Consider the following 20124-nt stretch of genomic DNA (forward strand, 5'->3'; position numbering starts at 1 on the left):
TGAGGACTTCAGGGTGTGGGAGGGGGCTCTGGGCTGGGGCCAAGCGATTCAGAGTGCAGGAGGGGGCTCAAGGCTGGGGTAGGAGAGTGGGATGCAGGAGGGGGTACGGGCTCCATCTGGAGGTGCGGGTTCAAGTGTGGTTCTGGAGATAAAGGGTTTGGGTTGCAGGAGCGGCTCAGGGCTGGGGAAAGGTATTGGAGTGTGGGAAGGGGTGTAGGCTTCAGAAGGGAATTAGGGCGTGGGAGGGGGCTCAGGGCTGGGGCAGGGGATTTGGGTGTGGGCTCTGGGAAGGAGTTAGGATGTGGGACACAAGAGAGCAGCTCATCAGTCTGTCTTCAATTACAGTGCAACCCAGGGGAAAACACATGCCCTGGCAGGGAGCAAATACGTGTAGAAGAGGCAACCGAGTCCCCCAACTGCATCAGCCGGGGGCCCGGGATTAGAATCAGTGGCATTTCTTAAGAAACCGGTGTCCTCCGTGACACACGCACAGAGCACCAGCCTGCCTCGCAAGACGGAGAAACCCTACAAACTCCTTAAATACGCGCTTCTCCGCTCCGCCTCCTTAAGCCCCCGCGGGTCAGTTCCCAGGGGCGTACGGCGAGCGCGCGCTGTATCTTTAAAAGGCTGCAGCCCCCCCAACGCGGCCCGCCCCTGCCCAGCCCTCTGGGCGCGGGGAGCGATTGATGCGGGGAGGAGGCGCCTGGTGCTAACAAAAGTCTGCGGCGCTGGAGCGGGCGGAGCGGGCCGAGCAACAACTGGCTGCCGCGCGGGCGGGGAGGGAGAGCCTGGAGGCGCCCCGGCGAGCTGCGCAAAGCGCATCGGTCCCTGCCGGCGGGAACCGGTGGAGGCTGCGCCCCAGGATTGCTGCTGCCCCGTGTGTGGATTACAACTGGAGCTGCCGTGGTGGGGGCCTGAGGGGCGAGTGCATTGGGGGCTTTCCCCCAACCTCCCCCTCCCCGTTGGAGTGGCTGCTTGGGGCGGGGCTGGCTCTGCCTGAAGGGCCCGAGTGCCTGCGGTATGTAAAAGCCGGAGCTCCGCACCAGCGGGGTCCCCGCCCCCGCCCCGCCGCCTCCGTTCCGTGCCGGGGAGCCATGGTGTGTGCTGGCAGCGGGGGAGCATGAAGCCTGCAGGATGGGCGCGAACAATGGCAAACAGTACGGCAGTGAGGGTGAGTGAGCCCAGCCCAGCGACTCGCCGGGCGCCTTGGGCGGGGACGCTCAGTCGGCTGCTGAGGAGTTGGCTTTGTGTGTCCCCCAGCCGAGAGTGGGGGAAGTTCCCTTCCCAGGCAGTAGGGAGAGCGGGGAGGGGGCTGGTCAGTTACGGGATGGGTTTGGCTCGCTTCCCTTTGTATCCCAACTTTTGAGGCTTGTTTTATTCGGGCATCTCCTTGCTTGCAGTTGTGGAGGAAAGGGGGCAGCTTTCCGGCCACCAGATGGGTGGCATAGGCAATATCAGGGGTGTGCAAGCGGATATTTCATAGACATTCGTGTAAAGCAGCCGGACCGTAGATGGGAGCTAGAAACCGTCTAAAATACACCGCTCCTCTCCAGCCTCACTGCGCTTCCTTTTCAGCCTCAGCTACGTTTTATGTCCACTCCTGTATCGACATCAATTGGTCACTCAGCAAATCTAGTTACTTGTACATCACTCTTGAGTGCTGCCTGTATGCACTTTACATGCAGTAACCCTTTCCCACCTGGGTGGCTCTGTCTCTCAGAACTGCTGCTACATAGCTTTAAAGGGTCTACAGCGAAGTTCTTCTGGTGTGTCAACTGACCCGTCTCCCTCCCTGACAGCGTATGTGTCTGTTCTCTCTGCAGACTGTGTCAGCTGTGTTGGCTAAGGAATGATAATTAGTCTGTTATCTTCGTGTCATCAGATTTATTGGCAGGGAACATTTATAGTTCCAAGACTTTTGGCAAATGGAAAGCTTCTGAAAGAAGCTGCCAGAGAGGGTAAAAAACTAAACGTGCTTTTTTTTGGTAAAAAAAGAAATTGGCTTCCCCCTTTAAAGAGCGAGCACAACTGCAGTAAGTTAACTGACTAAATTCTACTGCAATAGCCTATTTGTAGGGGTATTAATTCTGACATAGTCAGTTATTATAAAACTGCATTTTAAAATAATGGCATTTTCTGCACAGGAAGCGGCAAGGTAGGGTCTGAGTTAACTAGTTAATGACTAAACATATACACATCGATAGCTGAAGTAGTTGGCTGTGCATGTTACTTGGCTTTTGTTGCTGTAACTCATGCTCCCTTTATTGCTGTATCAGCCTGAAACCACCAGTAGAGTCTGTATTTTTAATCATGTCAATAACTTATCCCAAGGCTCATTCTGTCTGCCTGCTGCTGAGTGAAATCAAACAACTGGTTAGCCTTTCCAATTACTGTACTACCTCTTTGTTTACATCAGTGGTTCTCAAACTTTTGCATTGGTGACCCCTTTCATACAAAAAGCCCCTGAGTGAGACCCCCCCCCTTTACCTTAAAAACACATTTTTATATTTAACTCTTTCATAAATGTTGGAGGAGAATTGGGGTTTGTGGGTGGAGGCTGGCCTTGTGACCCCCCACATAATAACCTCTCAACCCCCTCAGAGGTCACGCCCCCCAGTTTGAGAACCCCGGTTTACATGATCTCGGTCCTAGTTTTCACAATGTGCTGTGAGCACTTTCAGGTAGGTTCTGAGCATCTTAATGCCCGTTGACCCCAGTGGGAGTTAAGTGCACTTAGCATTTCCCTGGATCAGGCCCTAGATGAGCCAAAGGGTAAATAATGGAGAGTGATATTTAGCCATTTTTAAATGGCTAAATTTTTCAGTTTTCATGTTCAGGTATTGGACCAGTTTCTGTTCTATGTAAACTACATCAGTGAGGCTTAAAATATGAGGCAATTAAAATTATTTTACTGTGATAGGTTCTTCATCAACCCCTCCCCCACTGCATTATTTTCTAATGCTTTGCAACTTGTTCTTGTATTCTATAAATCTTGTTGTATGCAGTGTGGTGTGTGACTGCTTCCTGTCTGAACAGCAACATTTTTGAACCCCAGGGAGAAAGAGAAAGAGACAGAGTTAATGTTCTCCAGCTGTTATCCATAAATGCTACCTCTGCAATTTCACTTCAGTGAAATTTTACTGTGTTTTGGTTTTAGATACACAGGATCTAATTCATCCTTACAGAAACCTATTGGTTTCAATGGATTGCACCAGCATGAATTTTGGTCTGCACTGAAGCATTATAGGAGACTGCTGAAAAGGTCAGCTGGTAATAGGGGACCAATAGGAAGGTTTCAAAGTTTTCTGTTCTGACTACAAAAGAGGCACTCTATTTTTATTCTTAAATGTCTAATGATCTTCTGTACAATTTACCCTCATGGTACCCAGGACAGTATAAGATCACTAGCTCTGTTTGTAGCTAGGCCTATGATCTGTTACCTTCTTTGAGACTCCAGGCAAATGCCAAAGAATACACATCACTCACATCCAAAATATGCATGAAGATAATGACAGAAAGGAAACACCATTTTTTAATACAGATACTGAAATTCCTTTCATTTACTGCCAAATGAGGTACCCCTTCAAAAGAGCCTATGAAGTCAGAAATTTTACCAGCCAGAGATCTGATTTACTCTGGTATGGGTATTCACATCAGTTTTTACTATCAGAACTTATTCTAGAAATGGACCAAGCATGTGTCTTGAAATCTGCACCTTGGAGTGTTCTGTGGGGGAGAATTAGCAGTCTAATCCCAGCCTCTAAATTCACCACTCCACATTAGATCCAAAATTGGAATGGGCTGTGCTTTAGTTCTGGTTTGTCAGCTGAAACCTTGGTTGCAAAGGGACACTATGTTTGAGGGATGGAGACAATATTTTCCCCAACCTTTTCACAAACACTTAGAGCCCTAATTTCAATTCATAAAGTGCCATTTTGTCTTTGGTGAATAGGGGTGGGCACCCTGCACTGGGATGGTCAGCTGTCTCTCCCTTCCCCCTCTCACCACCCCTCATTCTGTGCAGTAGAGCTTTTTGGTGAATGAACTCCTTTAACAACATTCAGGGGGATTATGGGGTTGATGCAGTTAACAGAAATGGGGTACAGGGATTTTATGATTTTTTTTTTGTTAGGGTGCAGATATCCATGATGGAGGGGGAAAGGTGCATGAGAGATTTCATATGACATTGTCCTGCTCTATGTAAGAGAGTGGACACCTCCCTGTCACCTCATTTCCTTTGCTGCCTTCATATCCTCAGGCTAGATCTTCCCTAATTGTAGTTTTTTTTTTCCCCTTATAGGTGGTCTGTGTAGAGTGGTATAGGGTAGCTTATCATACATGGTCTTGTCTCAGGAATCTTTGGCCCCTCAGGGGCTCAGCAAAATCCCTGTGAGTTCCTTAAGAGCCTCAAGAGATGCACCACCTGCTACCAGATCATATTGGAGACTGATGCCCACATCCAGTGCCTTCTATTTTGGCAGCAGATGTGTTTGGTAACCCAAGTGTGCAGTTTACCATGACTTCATTCCCTGCACTAGAAGGGAGAGATGTTTTGAGCTCCAAGCTCATCTGTCTTCTCAACACATACAACCTGATACTCTGATGCACTCATTGAGTGTACTGAGGCCAGCCTAAATTACAAAATTCTTTGTCATAGGATTGAAGATATTTTTCTGTTCCAGTCTCAGCTCCACTTTTTCTCATGGGCCCAAGACTGGAATTTCCTTGGCCTTATGCTGGGACAGAATCTCTTACCTCATGCCACTGGTGCTGGCTAAATCAAAAGCAGCACCAAAGACCAAACTGGCAACTGCCTATTCAGCCCTCAATAGCCTTAACACGGAAGCACCCAGCTCTGTCTCTACTCCTCATTTGACATAGTTACCCCAGCCACCAACTCAGCATCTATTCTCTGATGCCAATGCCTCTGTCTCAGGTAACAGGTAGGATAATGGAAAAAGGAAATGTCATCAGAGGAGAGATGCAAGCAAAAGGAAAGTGGAAGCACCATCTTTTCTGTTCCTTAATACTCGTAGCTCAGTGAGGGCCCCAGGTACTAGCCAATGGCACCGCTGCAGTCTCTTCTATGCCCTTACAGAGGGAGACAGCTCTGCGCTGATGTGGGCTCCTCACTATTTAAGATCTCAGTAATGCCTCTGTTTGGGGGTGGGGGGCACAAATGAGGCTACTAACCACTCCAAACACATGCTTCTATGCTGCTTGATTCTATGCTTGCAGGGCCAGCTCCAGGGTTTTTGCTGGCCCAAGTGCCCCCCCCCCCCCCCAAAAAAAAAAGCCACTTTGGTGGCAGCTCCACCACCCCTGCTTCTTCTTTGGCAATTCAGTGGCAGGTCTTTCCCTCTGAGAAGGATGGGACCTGCTGCCGAAGAGCCCGACGTGCTGCCCCTCTCCATTGGCTGCCCCAAGCACCTGTTTGCTGAGCTGGTGCCTGGTGCCGGCCCTGTGTGCTTATACTGACTTCTCCAGTCTCAGTCTGGAACTGCCTTCAACCCCTTAGGAGATGAACCTGGAGGGTTTCCCAGCTCGACCTCAAGAGCCCTGTCACTTTTTGTCCCTTCAGATCCAGACATCGTGCAGGGCTCTCTCCAAGCTTCTGAGGTAGCACCACATACCCTTGCTGGAGACAGTGAGACTAACTCCTTCACTCAGGGCCGTCCTTAGGCATAGGCAGCATAGGCAACCACCTAGGGCCTCACTCTGCCTGGGGGCACCACTCTGCAGGCACCCCAGACAGTGTAGAAGCAGGGCTGCTGGGTCCTAGAGAGAGCCGAATGCAGCACAGTCTGAGGGAGGGGATTGGCTGCTGGGGTCTCCGGGAAGGGGTGGGGGTAGGGGTTGGGGAAGGAGCTCACCTGTGAGTGTGACTCTTTCCCCCCGGCTGAGGTGAGGTGAGGCAGGCTCTGTGGCTCTGGAACCATTTATCCTTTGTTGTCCCCCATAACATCCATTCTTCTCCCCCCCCCGCCCAATGGAGTACCACCTCCTTTCTCCCTCCTCCCCAGGAGCAGCCCTCTCTCTCTCCTCCCTCCCCTCCGTCAGGGCTGGGTTGGGTGAATGTGACAAACTGGGAATGTTCCTAATGTTTTCTCTGAATACTGTGTTGGTGCCTCAGTGTCCCCATGGCAGTTCTTAAGTATCTGGCAGAGCAAAGGGCCAGTGCACCTAAATGCCTGACACTCTGTTTCCTAGCAACTGATGGCCTGGGCCCCTCCCCTGCAAAGGTGCCAGCTGAAGGTGTTGGAGACAAAGAGGTCAGGTGACCTCCTGGCCCGGGAAAGGAGCTGAGCAGAGAGGAAGGGCTGGGAGGGGTTGTTAGGCTGGAGCTGGCTGAGGGGAGATGTGGGGGTCTGGCTCACTGACCCCCAGAATGGACCCGGCCGAGGGGTCCGGTTCGCTGTATCTACAAGCTCTGTTTTAGACCCTGTCCCTGTCATTGAATAAACTTCTGTGTTACTGGCTGGCTGAGAGTCACATCTGACTGTGAAGTGGGGGTGCAGGACCCTGTGGCTTCCCGAGGACCCCGCCTGGGTGGGCTCGCTGTGGGAAGCGCACGGAGGGGCAGAGGATGCTGAATGCTCCAAGGAGAGACCCAGGAGGTGAAGATGTGTGAGCTTCTTGCCCTGAACAAGTCTGCTCCAAGGGAGAGGAGGCTCCCCAAAGTCCTGACTGGCTTGGTGGGGAGCAGTTCCAGAGCATCGCCCGGGGACTCCGTGACAGTGAGGTGCTGCGGGGGAGGGGAGGCTGGCTACCTGCTGAGGAATGAAAGTGAAAGTAACTCACTTCCTGGGCAGCGAGCCAGGATTGGAATGTCACACAGGGCTGGGTTGGGGTTAGCCAGATGTGTGAAAAATCAGGACAAGGGGTTGGAGTAGATATCCCTATTTTATAGGGCCATTCCTGATATTTGGGGTCTTTTTCTTATATAGGCTCCTTTTACCACCCCCCCCCCCACTGCTTGTCCTGATTTTTCATACTTGCTGTCTGGTCACTCTAAGTGGGGGTAGTTGGTGCCTATATAAGACACAGCCCCAAATATCAGGACTGGCCCTATAAAGTCAGGACATCTGGATCTGACCACCCTAGCTGGGGAGCGCCTCTCCCCAGGCTGGCAGCTGCCAGCGATTCGTCTCATCTGGGAGGAGCTGCACAGGGCAAGATGAGCTGCTGTGGCTCCATGGGTGACCTGTCTGAGATCAGATGCTGTGCTAACTTCACCATGGTCCGTAAGGCTGGTGGTGGTGCCCATTGGCGTGTGATTGCACCTGAGAGTTTGCTGCTGCTGTTGCCACTCTGCACCCCAAGAGGTGGATTTTGGGTCTATTGCAGCTGTTGGACCAGCAGGCTGGGGGGTGAGCCAAGCATGAAAGCAGTACTGTGTTGCCATTTAGATTGTCATTTAACAACTTTGTTTGCCAAAAATTCTTGCTAACAATCCTGAATCCAATTTCAATATTTAAAAAAAAAAAAAAATCAATATCTTAGGCAAAAACAGAAAATTAAGTTGTTGACAATTATTAGTGACAGGTTTGGTTTGAGGCAGGGAGTGGGCCAGTTTTCATCAGAGAAACAAAAAATGTTGACTGACTTTCCTATAGCCTGTTACTCCTGATAAGAACCCTCCAGCAACTGTAATATGCTCATCTCCTTACTAGTGTATAAAGCAGGGGTCGGCAACCTACGGCACACATGTCAAAGGTGGCAGGTGAGCTGATTTTTGATGGTATGCAGCAGCAGGCTGAGCGGCTCAGCCCATCACTGCTCTGGGGTTCCAGCTGCTGTCCTATTGCCAGCTGGGATACCAGCCATCGGCCCCACTCAGCACCTGCTGCTGGCCTGGGGACCCCCAAGGAACCCCAGGCTGGCAGTGGACTGAGCAGGCCAGCTGAACCACTCAACCTGCTGTCAGCCTGGGGTTCCATTCACTCAGCTGGCAGCAGGCTGAGTGGGCTGGTGGCGGGCTGAGCAGGGCCGGTGGGGGGTTGAGTGGCTCAGTCTGCTGCCAGTCTGGGGTGCCAGCAGCACTCAGCCTACTGCTACTCCGGGGTTCCGGCTGCCGGCCCCTTGCCAGTCAGGAGCTCAGCCACCAGCCTCACTCTGCCTCCTGCCAGCCTGGGTGAGCAGAATCCCAGGCTGGTAGCAGGCTGAGGGGGGGTTGGCAGCCGGGATCCTGGCTGGCAGGAGTTGGTCAGAACCCCAGACCAGCAGCGGGCTGAGCAGGGCCTGGGATCCTTGTCTAGGGTTCCAGCCACCAGCCCGCTGCCGGTTTGGGGTTTCATTTACTCAGCTGGCAGTGGCCTGAGCAGGACCGGTGGCCAAGACCTCAGATAATAACAATAGTTTATTTATATAATATAGACAGAGAGAGAAACCTTCTACAAACATTAAAATGTATTACTGGCACGAGAAACCTTAAATTACAGTGAACTTGGCACACCACTTCTGAAAGGTTGCCGACCCCTGGTATAGAGTGACCATATGTTGTACTAAGATTCTCCTGCTTTTTTTTTCCCTGTGAGTCAGTATAACTTTTGCCAGCCCAGAATTTGGGCAGCCAATGTTTTACGTTTTCACAATGTTTTCTCCAACTTTCATAAAGTAAATACATAGTTAATATGAGTTAAAAAGGCCAGGGACACTTGTTTGTGAAGAATCTGTGCAGCAGATCATGCCCATAGACGATCCAGAAAAGAAATTTGAGGTTGAATTTTTTAATGTTGTGATGGATAAAGCAGTATCTGCTGTTGATGAAAGGTTTAATACCTTGCAAGTACATCATGAACAGTTTGGATTTTTGTATGACATAACTAAATTCAACGAAATAGGAAAACAAGAGCAACTAATGACAAAGTGCAAGAACCTAGAGAGCCTCCTGAAGCACGGTGATAGTTTTGATTTAAATAGACTTGAAATGTACGAAGAATTGAGTACACTGTCATCAATGTTGCCACATGCAAAATCGGTGATGGACATTGTACAGTTTATTCATACCCGCAAACTTGTTGACATATATCCTAATGTGTACATTGCCACTCGTATTCTACTGACAATTCCTGTAACAGTAGCATCAGGAGAATGGAGTTTCTCAAAACTAAAGCTCATTAAAAACTATCTCTGCTCTACCATGAGTCAGGAACGCTTAACTGGTCTTGCTATTCTTGCAATCGAACAAGACACGACTTTGTCTTTATCATACGATGACATTATTACTGATTTTGCAGCCAAAAAAGCCAGAAAGATTGCTTTTAATTAAAAACAAATCTTTGTTTCAATACCTCTTCATATACATTTCCAATAAATTTTTGATAAATTAAAAAAAATATATTATTTGCATCATTCTGTCATATCAGAATTTTTTCTATTGCTGCTTCTTTAGTGCTAGTCCATCAGCATTACAGTATGCTTAATTAAGTTAAACTGGTTTTAATAACGTGAATGTGGCAAGTTTTCCAATACTGTAAGCTTATGTTTGTGTTGCTAAGAGCAGATCAGGCACAGGGGCACCAGTTTAATAATCTCGCCTAGGGCACCATAAACCCTAAGGCCGGCCCTGCCTTCACTGATCTTGATACTGATTGATTCTGTTGCAGATGGCAACCTTCCTTTCCAGCAGTGATACCAGCCCCAGCCCAGACCTTATAGGCAGATTCTCTCACAGATCTTAATCTGAGAAATGGGATAAGACTCATTCAGAGGAATCTTAAAAATCTCCTTTGGAGGAACATAAGATGGCACTTTAGCAGAATATCAGGTTGGTGCTTCATTTGTTTCCTTTCATGACTAACAGTTTCAGGAACTACTGGGGAGAAAGGGAAATATGCTATAGTTGCAAACTGTAGTGTATCACAGCAGAGACTTCTATTGAACTTAATAAAATGCAAACCCTGGAGAACTGGTCCTACCCATCAGCTCTGGCCTTCTCAAGCAGGCTAAGGCTGGCTGTCTCCCTCTTCATTCTCGTCCCCCTCCTGTATCCAAGAGTGATAAGATGTATCCTGTATTAGCGGAAGGACACCTCCCTCTGACCAACTCCATAGGTGAAATGGACAACACAGAAGAGAGTAAGGGGCACTGTGAGATACCTTGTTGGCCCTTCTGATAAGAGAGCAGAAGCTGGATGCTTTTGGCAGGATGTTTTACTCATTCAGCTAATTGTCATACTGTGTCCCATTAATTATGTCTTATGGGATGCCCTGAACCCCACTGGAGTCTCTGCTTGGGGAACAAAAGGGAATCAGCCAGCACCCTGGTCACTGAGGGTCGTGTACTTGCTAGGTAATTTCCAAGAGTGACATGTGATGCCTTGGTTCTCTTAGTGTACATTTGCAAAGGAATACTTGGAGTTTAGTGCATGCTTTCACCAGTCACTACCCCTTGGATTTAGCATTGTGCTCCAGTGGTCAGTTTCAGAGAGCTACCCTACTGCCTAGGTTAAGCTAAACTCCTTGTCCAGTCATCCCAGTGGAGCACTGCTTGTTGTCTCTATCAAATGAGGGTACACAGACCTTTGAAAAGTTACTTAACGGTAACTATTGTGAATGCAGAGGAAATTCTTGAACACTACTTGCCAACCCCCCTCCCTGACTGTGTAATCTTATTTAATGTCGGGACTCTGTGGTTAGAAGGACCTGAGGTGGATGGGAGTGGGACTAGGGCAAAGACATCTCCCTCTTGCGAGACTACTTGTGCATCCCCAATGGACACTACCTTTAAGACAGATTGAATCTTTGTCTGAAACTCTTCTCAAACATGTTCAGTATTCACAACCTCTTGTCTGTGACTTGCTTTTGGAAAAATTTAAATCCAAAATTTGAGCTCTTGCTTGGGTGTGACTGATCACCCTAAATCACAGGGTACTTTGTGTTTCCTGAGTGAGGCTCAGATACTTAGTTACTAATGGTTCATATTTGAAGGATGTAAGTAGCCATGCTGAATTTAGTGGGTCTGCTTGCATGCTTAGAGTTGAGCCTAAACATAAGAGGTTTCAGTTTCAGGATATGTATGGGGATAACTTTTGAGACATTACACGTCTTTGCAGAAAGTAAATTCACTTTCTGCTAATATTCTAAAAGTTTAAAACTTGTGCTCTGTGAGCATTCATAAAAATAAAGTTGGTCACATGCATCTTCCTGGCAAGCAAACTTGTGTACACAGCTGAAGTGTCTTAATTTAAAAATTTCTTATTCTTACACACTATTTTTCTGCAGGATTAACCTACCTCTAAAAATTATTAAACATTCCAAAGTTCAGCTTTTTCAATAATATTTTTTTAAAATATATTTTCCCTTTTTTCCTTTTGCTCCTGAAGCAATGACTTTTTTTAAAAATGTGCAATCTTAACAAATAATTCACATATGATTTTTTAATTAATAATGTTGAGGCTGAATTTAATTGATAGCTCAGGCAAGAGTTGCATGTAGTGTGGACAGTTGCTGTGCAGCTCTCCTATCATACAGTTTTCTTGGTGCACCTCTATGCGCTCGTCTGAACAGTGATTGGCATTTTTTTTTTTTTGTGATTGACACTAGGAGATGCTGTTGGAAACCCATTCCATGTTCATGGAGCCTGTGACACGGTTCCCATATTTTTCATAGTAATATTAGGTTATGACAACCATATCATATCTTGCATAAAATACATTATGATTATGTCAGGTATCCTTGGAAGGGTTATGGTTTATTGAATATGATTATCCTATTTGTATGCATGCATCCTTTTTGTATCTAAAATTAGGAATATTGACTACACATCTGTAGTACAAAAGTGTTTGCTCCTCAGGAACGCCCACCTGACAGAATGCGATCAGTCTGGCTGTCTAACTGGGAACAAGTCAATGGACCAATAGGGAGAACAACAGGTCTTTGAAGATGCTAATTTCCTGCTTTCCTGGGATGCTAGAAACTCATGGCTGCTTTGACACTGCAGAGTCATGTAATTGCGTCACCTGGTACTGGACTCCATGATACAATATCGGTATTTTCCCACAGAGGGTTTGTGTGGGGAACCACACTGGAAAACAAAGGGTTCCCACCATATGTAAAACCTACTTAAGGCAGGGAAGTGACCTAATCAGCGTTCATTCTTCACTTAATCCCTGCCCAGGATGACTGCTGTGAACATCTAAGGGCTTGTCTACATTTACTGGAGGATTGATGCATCAGCAGTCAATTTAGCAGGTCTAGTAAAGACCTGCTAAATCGACCACTGATCATTCTCCTGTCAACTCCTGTACTCCACCGGTTCGAGAAGAGTAAGGAGGGTCGACAGGAGAGCGTCTCCAGTCGACACCACGTAGTGTGGACTCTGCGGTAAGTAGATCTAAGCTACGTCAACTTGACTTACACTATTAACAAGTTGATGTAGCTTAGATGGACTTTCATGCATAGTGTGGACAAAGACTAATAAACAAAGATGTGTGTGTTGGGAGAGAAGTACTGAGCCCAGTCTGGAAAAGGTGTCTGGCCTGTAAGGGGAATATCTGAAGTTTGAAGCTGCAACCAGAGCAGCTTGCCTTCAAGAACCTCTGCAATCTGCCTAAAACAACATTTAGGGTGAGAAATTACTACTTGTAACCAGTTTCTTTAGTAGTTCAAGCTTAGATTGCTTTTGTTTTATTTGCTAAGTAATCTGCTTTGATCTGTTTGCTAACCCTTATCTCTTAAAAACTATCTTTTGTAGTTAACAAACTTATTTTTGTTTTCTCTGAAACCAGTTTGTGGAATTGATTTGAGGGGCAAAAAGCTGTGCACATCTTCCTGCACATTGAGGGAGGAGGCAAATTTCATGAGCTTATGCTGTACAATTCTCTGTGCCGCTCATGATGATACAATTTTGGGTTTACACTTCAGAGGGGGTGTGCCCTTGAGTGCTGAGCAATTCCCTAGCTGAAGCCTTCCCATGCAGAGCTGATCTCAGTGTCTGTCTTTCTGCAGCTGGGTGTGTCCCTGCTTGTGTGTGTGCTGGAGAAGGCTTTAGGGCCTGGCTCAGCAGGACAGTGTAAGGGAGCCCAGGGTGGTGGAACAAGTAGGTTCAATGGTACCCCAGTACATCAGGTGCCACCCCAGGTAGGGTAACCTGTCACAGAGCCTATTATTGGAGAGTATTCAAAATCTGCCCATATTCCCAGGGTTAGGGTCCTCTAAGACCGGAGTTCTCAAATTGGGGGTTGGGACCCCTCAAGGGGTCATGAGGTTATTACATGGGGGGTCATGAGCTGTCAACCTCCACCCGAAACCCTGCTTTGCCTCCATCATTTATAATGGTGTTAAATTAAAAACACTTTTTTTCTATGGGGGGGGGGGGGGTCACACTCAGAGGCTTGCTGTGTGAAAGGAGTCACCAGTACAAAAGTTGGAGAACCACTGTGTTAAGAAGTCATGTCTCACTTTGAAAGTGAGACACCTCAACATGTGGCGGGTGAAACAGAGTAAGCACTAAACTTTTTGTTCTGAAATGAAACTAATTGTTGCTCTGCTTTTGAAATGCCTGACTTGGAAGAGCATTCTGGGCATTTACATGTAAATGAGTACATCAGGGATCACATCTGGTTGAAAACTGAAACTTCATTCCTGTAAGAAGTTATATTTCAACAATTTTCATCCTGAATTGAGCCAAAACAAAATTCCTTTGTCTTTTGTTTAAAAAAATGTTTAAATGTTATGGGATCAAAATATTTCATTTTGACATTGAAATTCTGCAGCTCCTTATGGAAGCTGTAGCTTCATACTGTTTCTGTGGGCTGGGCTCCCTGACCAGGCTGGGTCTCAAATGACCCAATAAACTCTCCCCTCTGAGCTTTTATGGTATGCTATGGGAGGTATAGTATGACCAGGGAGCCTGATTCAGAGGAGAAATGGGGGCATGATCTCAGGCAAACAGACTAATGTCTAACTGATTTGAAAGGAATGTTTTGTTTTTGTTTAGTTAGAAACTTTTCAGTTTGTGAATCCATTTGGGTTGACTTGCTGTGATAATTGGGCCTTCAAATTTTATCCTAATTGTGAGCTCAACTGTGAAAAGGTATGTGAAAGTTCATAAGATGTCACAATAACCTATAATAAGTGTTGCTGGGGAAGGGCATGTTATGACTGTGTCTAGTGAACAAGAATAGTGTGGGACCAGAAATCAGTGAACCAAAACTGGTGTGTTGGAAACCAGGCCTAATTGGTGGATGAAATGAGAGGACAGGCTGTTTCACCCACTACTCTTTTGGGGGTCCTCCTTTTTTTTTTAAAAAAGAGAGACTTTTTTTTGGGAGAAAAATTGTTTACTGGTGCATGCTTCACTGTCATGGCTGTTCCTCTGTCATCTCTTCCCTCTCTTCTCCCCCCTCTCCCCCCCCCGCCCCAGGGACCCTAGCCACCTTCATCCTGATCTTGAGAGACGTCCTGAGCAGGCTGGGACAGAAAAAGAGACCCTGATTACATTGCTGCTTCTGTATCTCAAACACCATATGGGATAAAATGGGACTCAACAACAGAAATACCAACAGTTCCAGCTCATCTCAACTAACTTTTCTTTTCCCCAAATGGAAAGTTATTGCCATATAAGAGAGAGTCAAAGAAGGGAGTTTCCCTTTAGATGGGGAGAGTTTTTAGAAGGAAAAAGGGACCAAGGGATGTTGCTAAATGAAAGCCTTTTTTAATACTTTACATTCAAAATGCTTTAACTGTTTCCTTCTTTTCTGAATCTTTAGTAAAAGGGATGCTCAAGGGTATGTTTGCTCTAATACTAAGCAGGCTAAGTCTCTGAATACCAAAACCCAGACCTCTATTCCAACTGTTTAATGTTGGACAGGGACTGGGTTATGTTTACACCTTTTGCCCATTTATTCCATGTAAATTAATATGGCTTACCCTAATCAAAACATTTTGTGTGTTTTCCCAATAGAGAATGGAAAACTTTCAGCAAAACAAGCTAACCATGAAAAACTGACTTTATTGAAACTGTGGTTTCCATCGATAAAATACTTGAATGGAAAATTCTTAGCAAGCTCTAACTGTGCAGTTTTAGAATCTCTGGTGCAGATGACTGGGAGCTCACACTTAATACCAGGAGGAGAGGGCTGTAGGCACAAAGGTGGCTTTAAGGTCATGGCATGAGATCCAGTGGGCAATGCACTACTTCTCTAGAAATGACCTTTAAGTTAACTAACCCAAACTGCCTCACCCAGAAAAATTGATCAATATGCCGGATTCTACTCTGGATAAGACTGACTTGTGAAGATGCTTCCTCTTCAGGAGGGAAATGGATTGCAGGGCCCTACCATTATTGGTAGCACTTGTCCTCCAGTCTGTGTTTGGGAAATTAGTCTCCCATGATCACATTCCTGGTAGTGTTTATTTCATTAAAAATATTAGAGGTCTCTAGCCATATCCACATTTGATCCATTCCATCAGTTCTAATTTCTTTATAGTCTATCTCATCATTTAATGTACAATGCTACTCCACCACCTTTACCTTTCTTTGTCTTTCCTGATCAGCATGTAGCCTTCAATACCTGTATTCCAGTCATGACTACTATTCCACCATGTTTCTATTATCCCTATAATATCTGGTATCACTTCCCGCACCAGTAGTTCTAATTCCTCCATTTTTTTAATCCACACTCCTTGCATTGGTATACAAACATCTTAGATGTTTCTGCATGGTTTCATCCAGGTTCCTCACTCAATTAGCTACAGTCATTTTACTGCCAGCTTGGCAGTATCTTTCCTCTTGTTGTCCATTCTACTACCCTCAGTTCTTTTCTTCGTTGCTGTGTCCTATTTTACTTGATTTTCCTCTCAGTCAATATCAGAATCAGGCCTGGAGATTACATGAGCATCTCTCAGTGGACCCCTATATTCCTAATTTAAAGCTTTTTAATCAGTTGTGCTAGCCTCCGTCTCAGAAATCTATTTACCTCTCTACTCAGGAAGAGAACAATCCTCTGTCTGTGAATGCTTTCCAGTAGTCAAACATCCCAAAGCTCTCCTCTCATAGCACCATTGCCGGAGCCATCTGTTGATCATCATAATCTTGATTCACTTTCACTCTCTTCTAAGAGGGACAGGTAGAATCCCACTGAAGATCACTTGAGTCTCCATTTCTTTAAGCCTTTTCCTCAGCCTGGCATAGACTTCCTTGATGTGTCCCAGAAAGAATCTAGCTGTATCATTCGTTCCCACATGAAGGAAGTCTTTCTTTCCTGCTCCCATCAGGAACTTCTTCAGATTCACATCTCATATCTTAGCTCCCAGAAGACAGCACACCCTTCTGTTCTTTGGATCAGCTTTGATGACAGGCTTGTCTGTTCTTCATAGTAGGGAGTCTTCAGTCATGTAGACCTGCCTCTTCCTAGTGTTGGTACGATTTTCTGGCTGCAAGTAATCTTGTCTTCTGTGAATGATCCTCTGTACTCCTGGGGTTGCCAAGTCTGGCTATTCCATTGTCTCTTATGGGAATAGCCACTTGTGACACTATACCCCATATTCTTCATAGAGATAATGTTATGATCTGAATATGGCATAGTTAAGATGTCTTATGCAAGATGGGTCGTGAGAGATCATTGGAAAGGTTATGATTTACAGAATGTGATTATTCTATTTGTATATATGTATCATTTCTGTATCTGAAGTTAGTCAGTATTCCTATGTATCAATTGCAGAAGTGTTTGCACCTGGGGAACGCCCACCAGACAAAATGGACTCAGTCTGGCTGGTTAGTGAATAAACCATTAGGGAGAACAGGACTTTGAAAATGCTAATCTCCAACCTTCCTGAGATGCTGCTTTGACACTGCAGGATCATGTGATCGTGTCACCTGGTACTGGACCCCATCTTGACCTGCAAGTATTTTTTCCAAAAACAGGGGTGGAGATGAAACTGGCAAATAAAGGATTACTGCCACATGTAAATCCTATTTAACTCACTTCCAAGCATTAATCAGGGTTGTTTCTTCACTGAATCTCCATCCAAGAAGACTGCTAAAAACACCTAAGACTGAACTGGGGAAGAGCTGGACCCAGGTTAGAAGGCGCCTGGCCTATGAAGGGAATATCTGGAATTCTAAGCTGCAAGCAAAAGAAGTTTGTCATAGGGGATCTCTGCAATCTGCTTAAAACAACATTTAGGATGAGAAGTGACTACTTGTAGCCAGTTTCTTTAGTGTATTAAGCTTAGTTTGCGTGTTTGCTTTATTTGCTCAGTAATCTACCTTGATCAGTTTGCTATCCCTTATAATCACTTAAAATCTATCCTTTGTAGTTAATAACTTGTTTTGTTTTCTAAAACCCAGTTTGCACAATTCACAACGGGGCTGGGGGGGGGCAAAAGACTGTGCATATTTTCCTGCACATTGAGAGAGGGAGTGAATTTCATGAACTTATGCTATATAGTTTTCTGTGCAGAGCAAGACAACACAATTTTGGGTTTACACTCCAGAGAGGGTATGCACTTGAATGCTGGGTGATCCCAGAGCTGAGTCTTCCCACCAAGAGCTGATCAGTGTCTGTGACTCTTTTCGCAGCTGGATGTGGCCCTACCTGTGTGTGTGCGTGTGTGTGCGCGCACGTATGCTGGAGGAGGCTTGAGGGCCTGGTTCAGTAGGACAGGGTGAGGGAGCCCAAGGTGGTGGAACAGGTGGCACTCTGGGGGGAGGAGGGGCAACCCATCACACTGCTCTTTTCTTTTTTCTTTTTTTCTTGCCCTTCCACCTCCTCTTGTTGCCTGCATTTTCCACTCAGCAAACCTGTTTTTCAGCTGTATTTCTCCTTTGTCTTGTTCTCAGTCACATGCTACTTTCTTCATCAAGCATTCTACCCTCACAGTTTTCTGGTCCAGTATGTGTCTGAAAGTCTTGAGGTTTCCTTTCAGCCTTCCTCTCCATCTGTTCAAATCCCTTTTGAAACTCAACCACAGTTTCTAGCTGCATCTCCAAACCTCAGATCTTCTCTTCCATCCTCTGTAGCTGTCATAGTCTTCCCTCCTGATCTTTTGTCAAGAAGGAGAAACAAGAACCCAGTCCCGTTCTCACAAAAAAAAAAACAACAACCTCTCCCCAAGCTCACCTGTTTTTAGCTCTGGTTCAGATTCTGCTGCCAGTTGCATCAAGGACAGAACTTGTTCTCCCTGTGCTTGGTTGGATACTTTAAGTAAAAGGTCTGAGTTGGATGGAGCTTTGGAGAAGGTCTAGGTCAGCTTCTTTAAATCTGAACTGGTTCTCCCTATCCCCAAATGTTAGTTATGGTGATGGTGATAAGCTGAGGTGCCCCAGCAGTGGGGTAGAAATTCTAGGAGGAAGATGGTTTTCAACCTGTTCTATAGTATGACCCCGTGTTACAAAGTTTTTGGCCTTTTCCATTTATTTAATTTTAAAGAAGGGAGGCTGCTCATGACCACTTCACCTTCCCTCAAACTTTGCAACCCTATAGGCTGAGAACGCATGTTCTAGGACAAATATTTTCTTTTGATAAACTTGCCCTATGGATTATATCAATGAAATCTCTATGTTTAGGATGCATAACTGGCACAGAGGCAATGATAATTGGGAATGTTTATTTAAACTTTTTTTCTTTTATGACTCTATGATAAATGAAGTCCTTGACTAAAAATGCAGTCTTAGGTGCACAGAAGTCCATTTAACTTACAAATTGTATACTGAATATTGCATTGACTGCCATGCTTTTTACTCTAGTCTCAGTTCTGTCCTAGTACATGTCTTCTGGAACAGGGTCTGGACATGCATTATTGGTGCAGCAACCTGCATACCAAAACACACAGTACAGTGGCACTTCTGAATTGCAGAGTAGAGTCATGTTTAGATTAACATAGACATTACATTCTTGCTGCAGTACTGTAAATGGTAAACCTATACCTAACCTGAGCTATATATTCCAGGGAATTAATGTCTTGGAGTACTAGTAAATCCTTCTAAAAATGTTTTTTGGAGGAAAGAAAGAGGAAACAGGAAGTTCTCTCTCGTGCTTGTGTTTGAATCAGGAAATTCCTGTCTACAGCTACATAAATTTGTCTCATTAATGTTTTAAATCATGTGATGTCTCTCTCTCTCTCTCTCTCTCTCTGGGACTTATGGACAAGTGATTCACACTGGGAGTTTTGTTTTTTGCAGAATTGTATATTTACGAGCACATCGTTGGGCTCTGAAGTTCCAGGTTTATTAGACCACAGCCAAATGATTAAATGGGTTTATTTTGTCAGAAGGAGACAGTGTTATTGCTTTGCTTCATAAATTTAATTCTCTGATGCAGTAGAAGTGAGTTTGCCCTGAAAATTGGAGCTTGCATTTAGCTGCCTACAGTTGAGTGTAGTCCCCATAATAAATTTCTTGGGTCAGATTTTGGCCCTAGCTATGTCCTCCATCATAGATTAATAGACACTAGGACTGGAAGGGACCTCGAGAGGTCATCGAGTCCAGTCCCCCTGCCCTCATGGCAGGACCAAATGCTGTCTAGTCCATCCCTGATAGACATTTATCTAACTTACTCTTAAATATCTCCAGAGATGGAGATTCCACAACCTCCCTACGCAATTTATTCCAGGGTATAACCACCCTGACAGTTAGGAACTTTTTCCTAATATCCAACCTAAATCTCCCTTGCTGCAGTTTAAGCCCATTGCTTCTTGTTCTATCCTTAGAGGCTAAGGTGAACAAGTTTTCTCCCTCCTCCTGATGACACCCTTTTAGATACCTGAAAACTGCTATCATGTCCCCTCTCAGTCTTCTCTTTTCCAAACTAAACAAACCCAATTCTTTCAGCCTTCCTTCATAGGTTATGTTCTCTAGATCTTTAATCCATTCTTGTTGGTCTTCTCTGGACCCTCTCCAATTTCTCCATCTTTCTTGAAAATGCGGTGCCCGGAACTGGACACAGTGCTCCAGTTGAGGCCTAACCAGCACAGAGTAGAGCAGAAGAATGACTTCTCGTGTCTTGCTCACAACACACCTGTTGTTGCATCCCAGAATCACATTTGCTTTTTTTTTTTTTTTTTTTTTTTTTTTTTTTTTTTCAAAAGCATAACACTCTTGACTCATATTTAGCTTGTGGTCCACTATAACCCCTAGATCCCTTTCTGCCATACTCCTCCTTAGACAGTCTCTTCCCAT

At 45.5% G+C, this 20124-nt stretch overlaps 1 protein-coding gene across 1 annotated transcript in view; it reads left to right on the top strand.

The window, feature by feature from the left end:
- Positions 1 to 742: 742 nt before the first annotated feature.
- Positions 743 to 20124, top strand: part of FBXL7 (F-box and leucine rich repeat protein 7) — a 346868-nt gene continuing 327486 nt past the window's right edge. Inside the window, 1 exon segment of the mRNA XM_030551734.1 lies at positions 743 to 1171. Within this exon segment, the coding sequence (XP_030407594.1) occupies positions 1135 to 1171 (37 nt within the window). The 5' untranslated portion in view covers positions 743 to 1134.

This window comes from Gopherus evgoodei, chromosome 2 (assembly GCF_007399415.2).
Source record: "Gopherus evgoodei ecotype Sinaloan lineage chromosome 2, rGopEvg1_v1.p, whole genome shotgun sequence".
NCBI lineage: Eukaryota > Metazoa > Chordata > Testudines > Testudinidae > Gopherus > Gopherus evgoodei.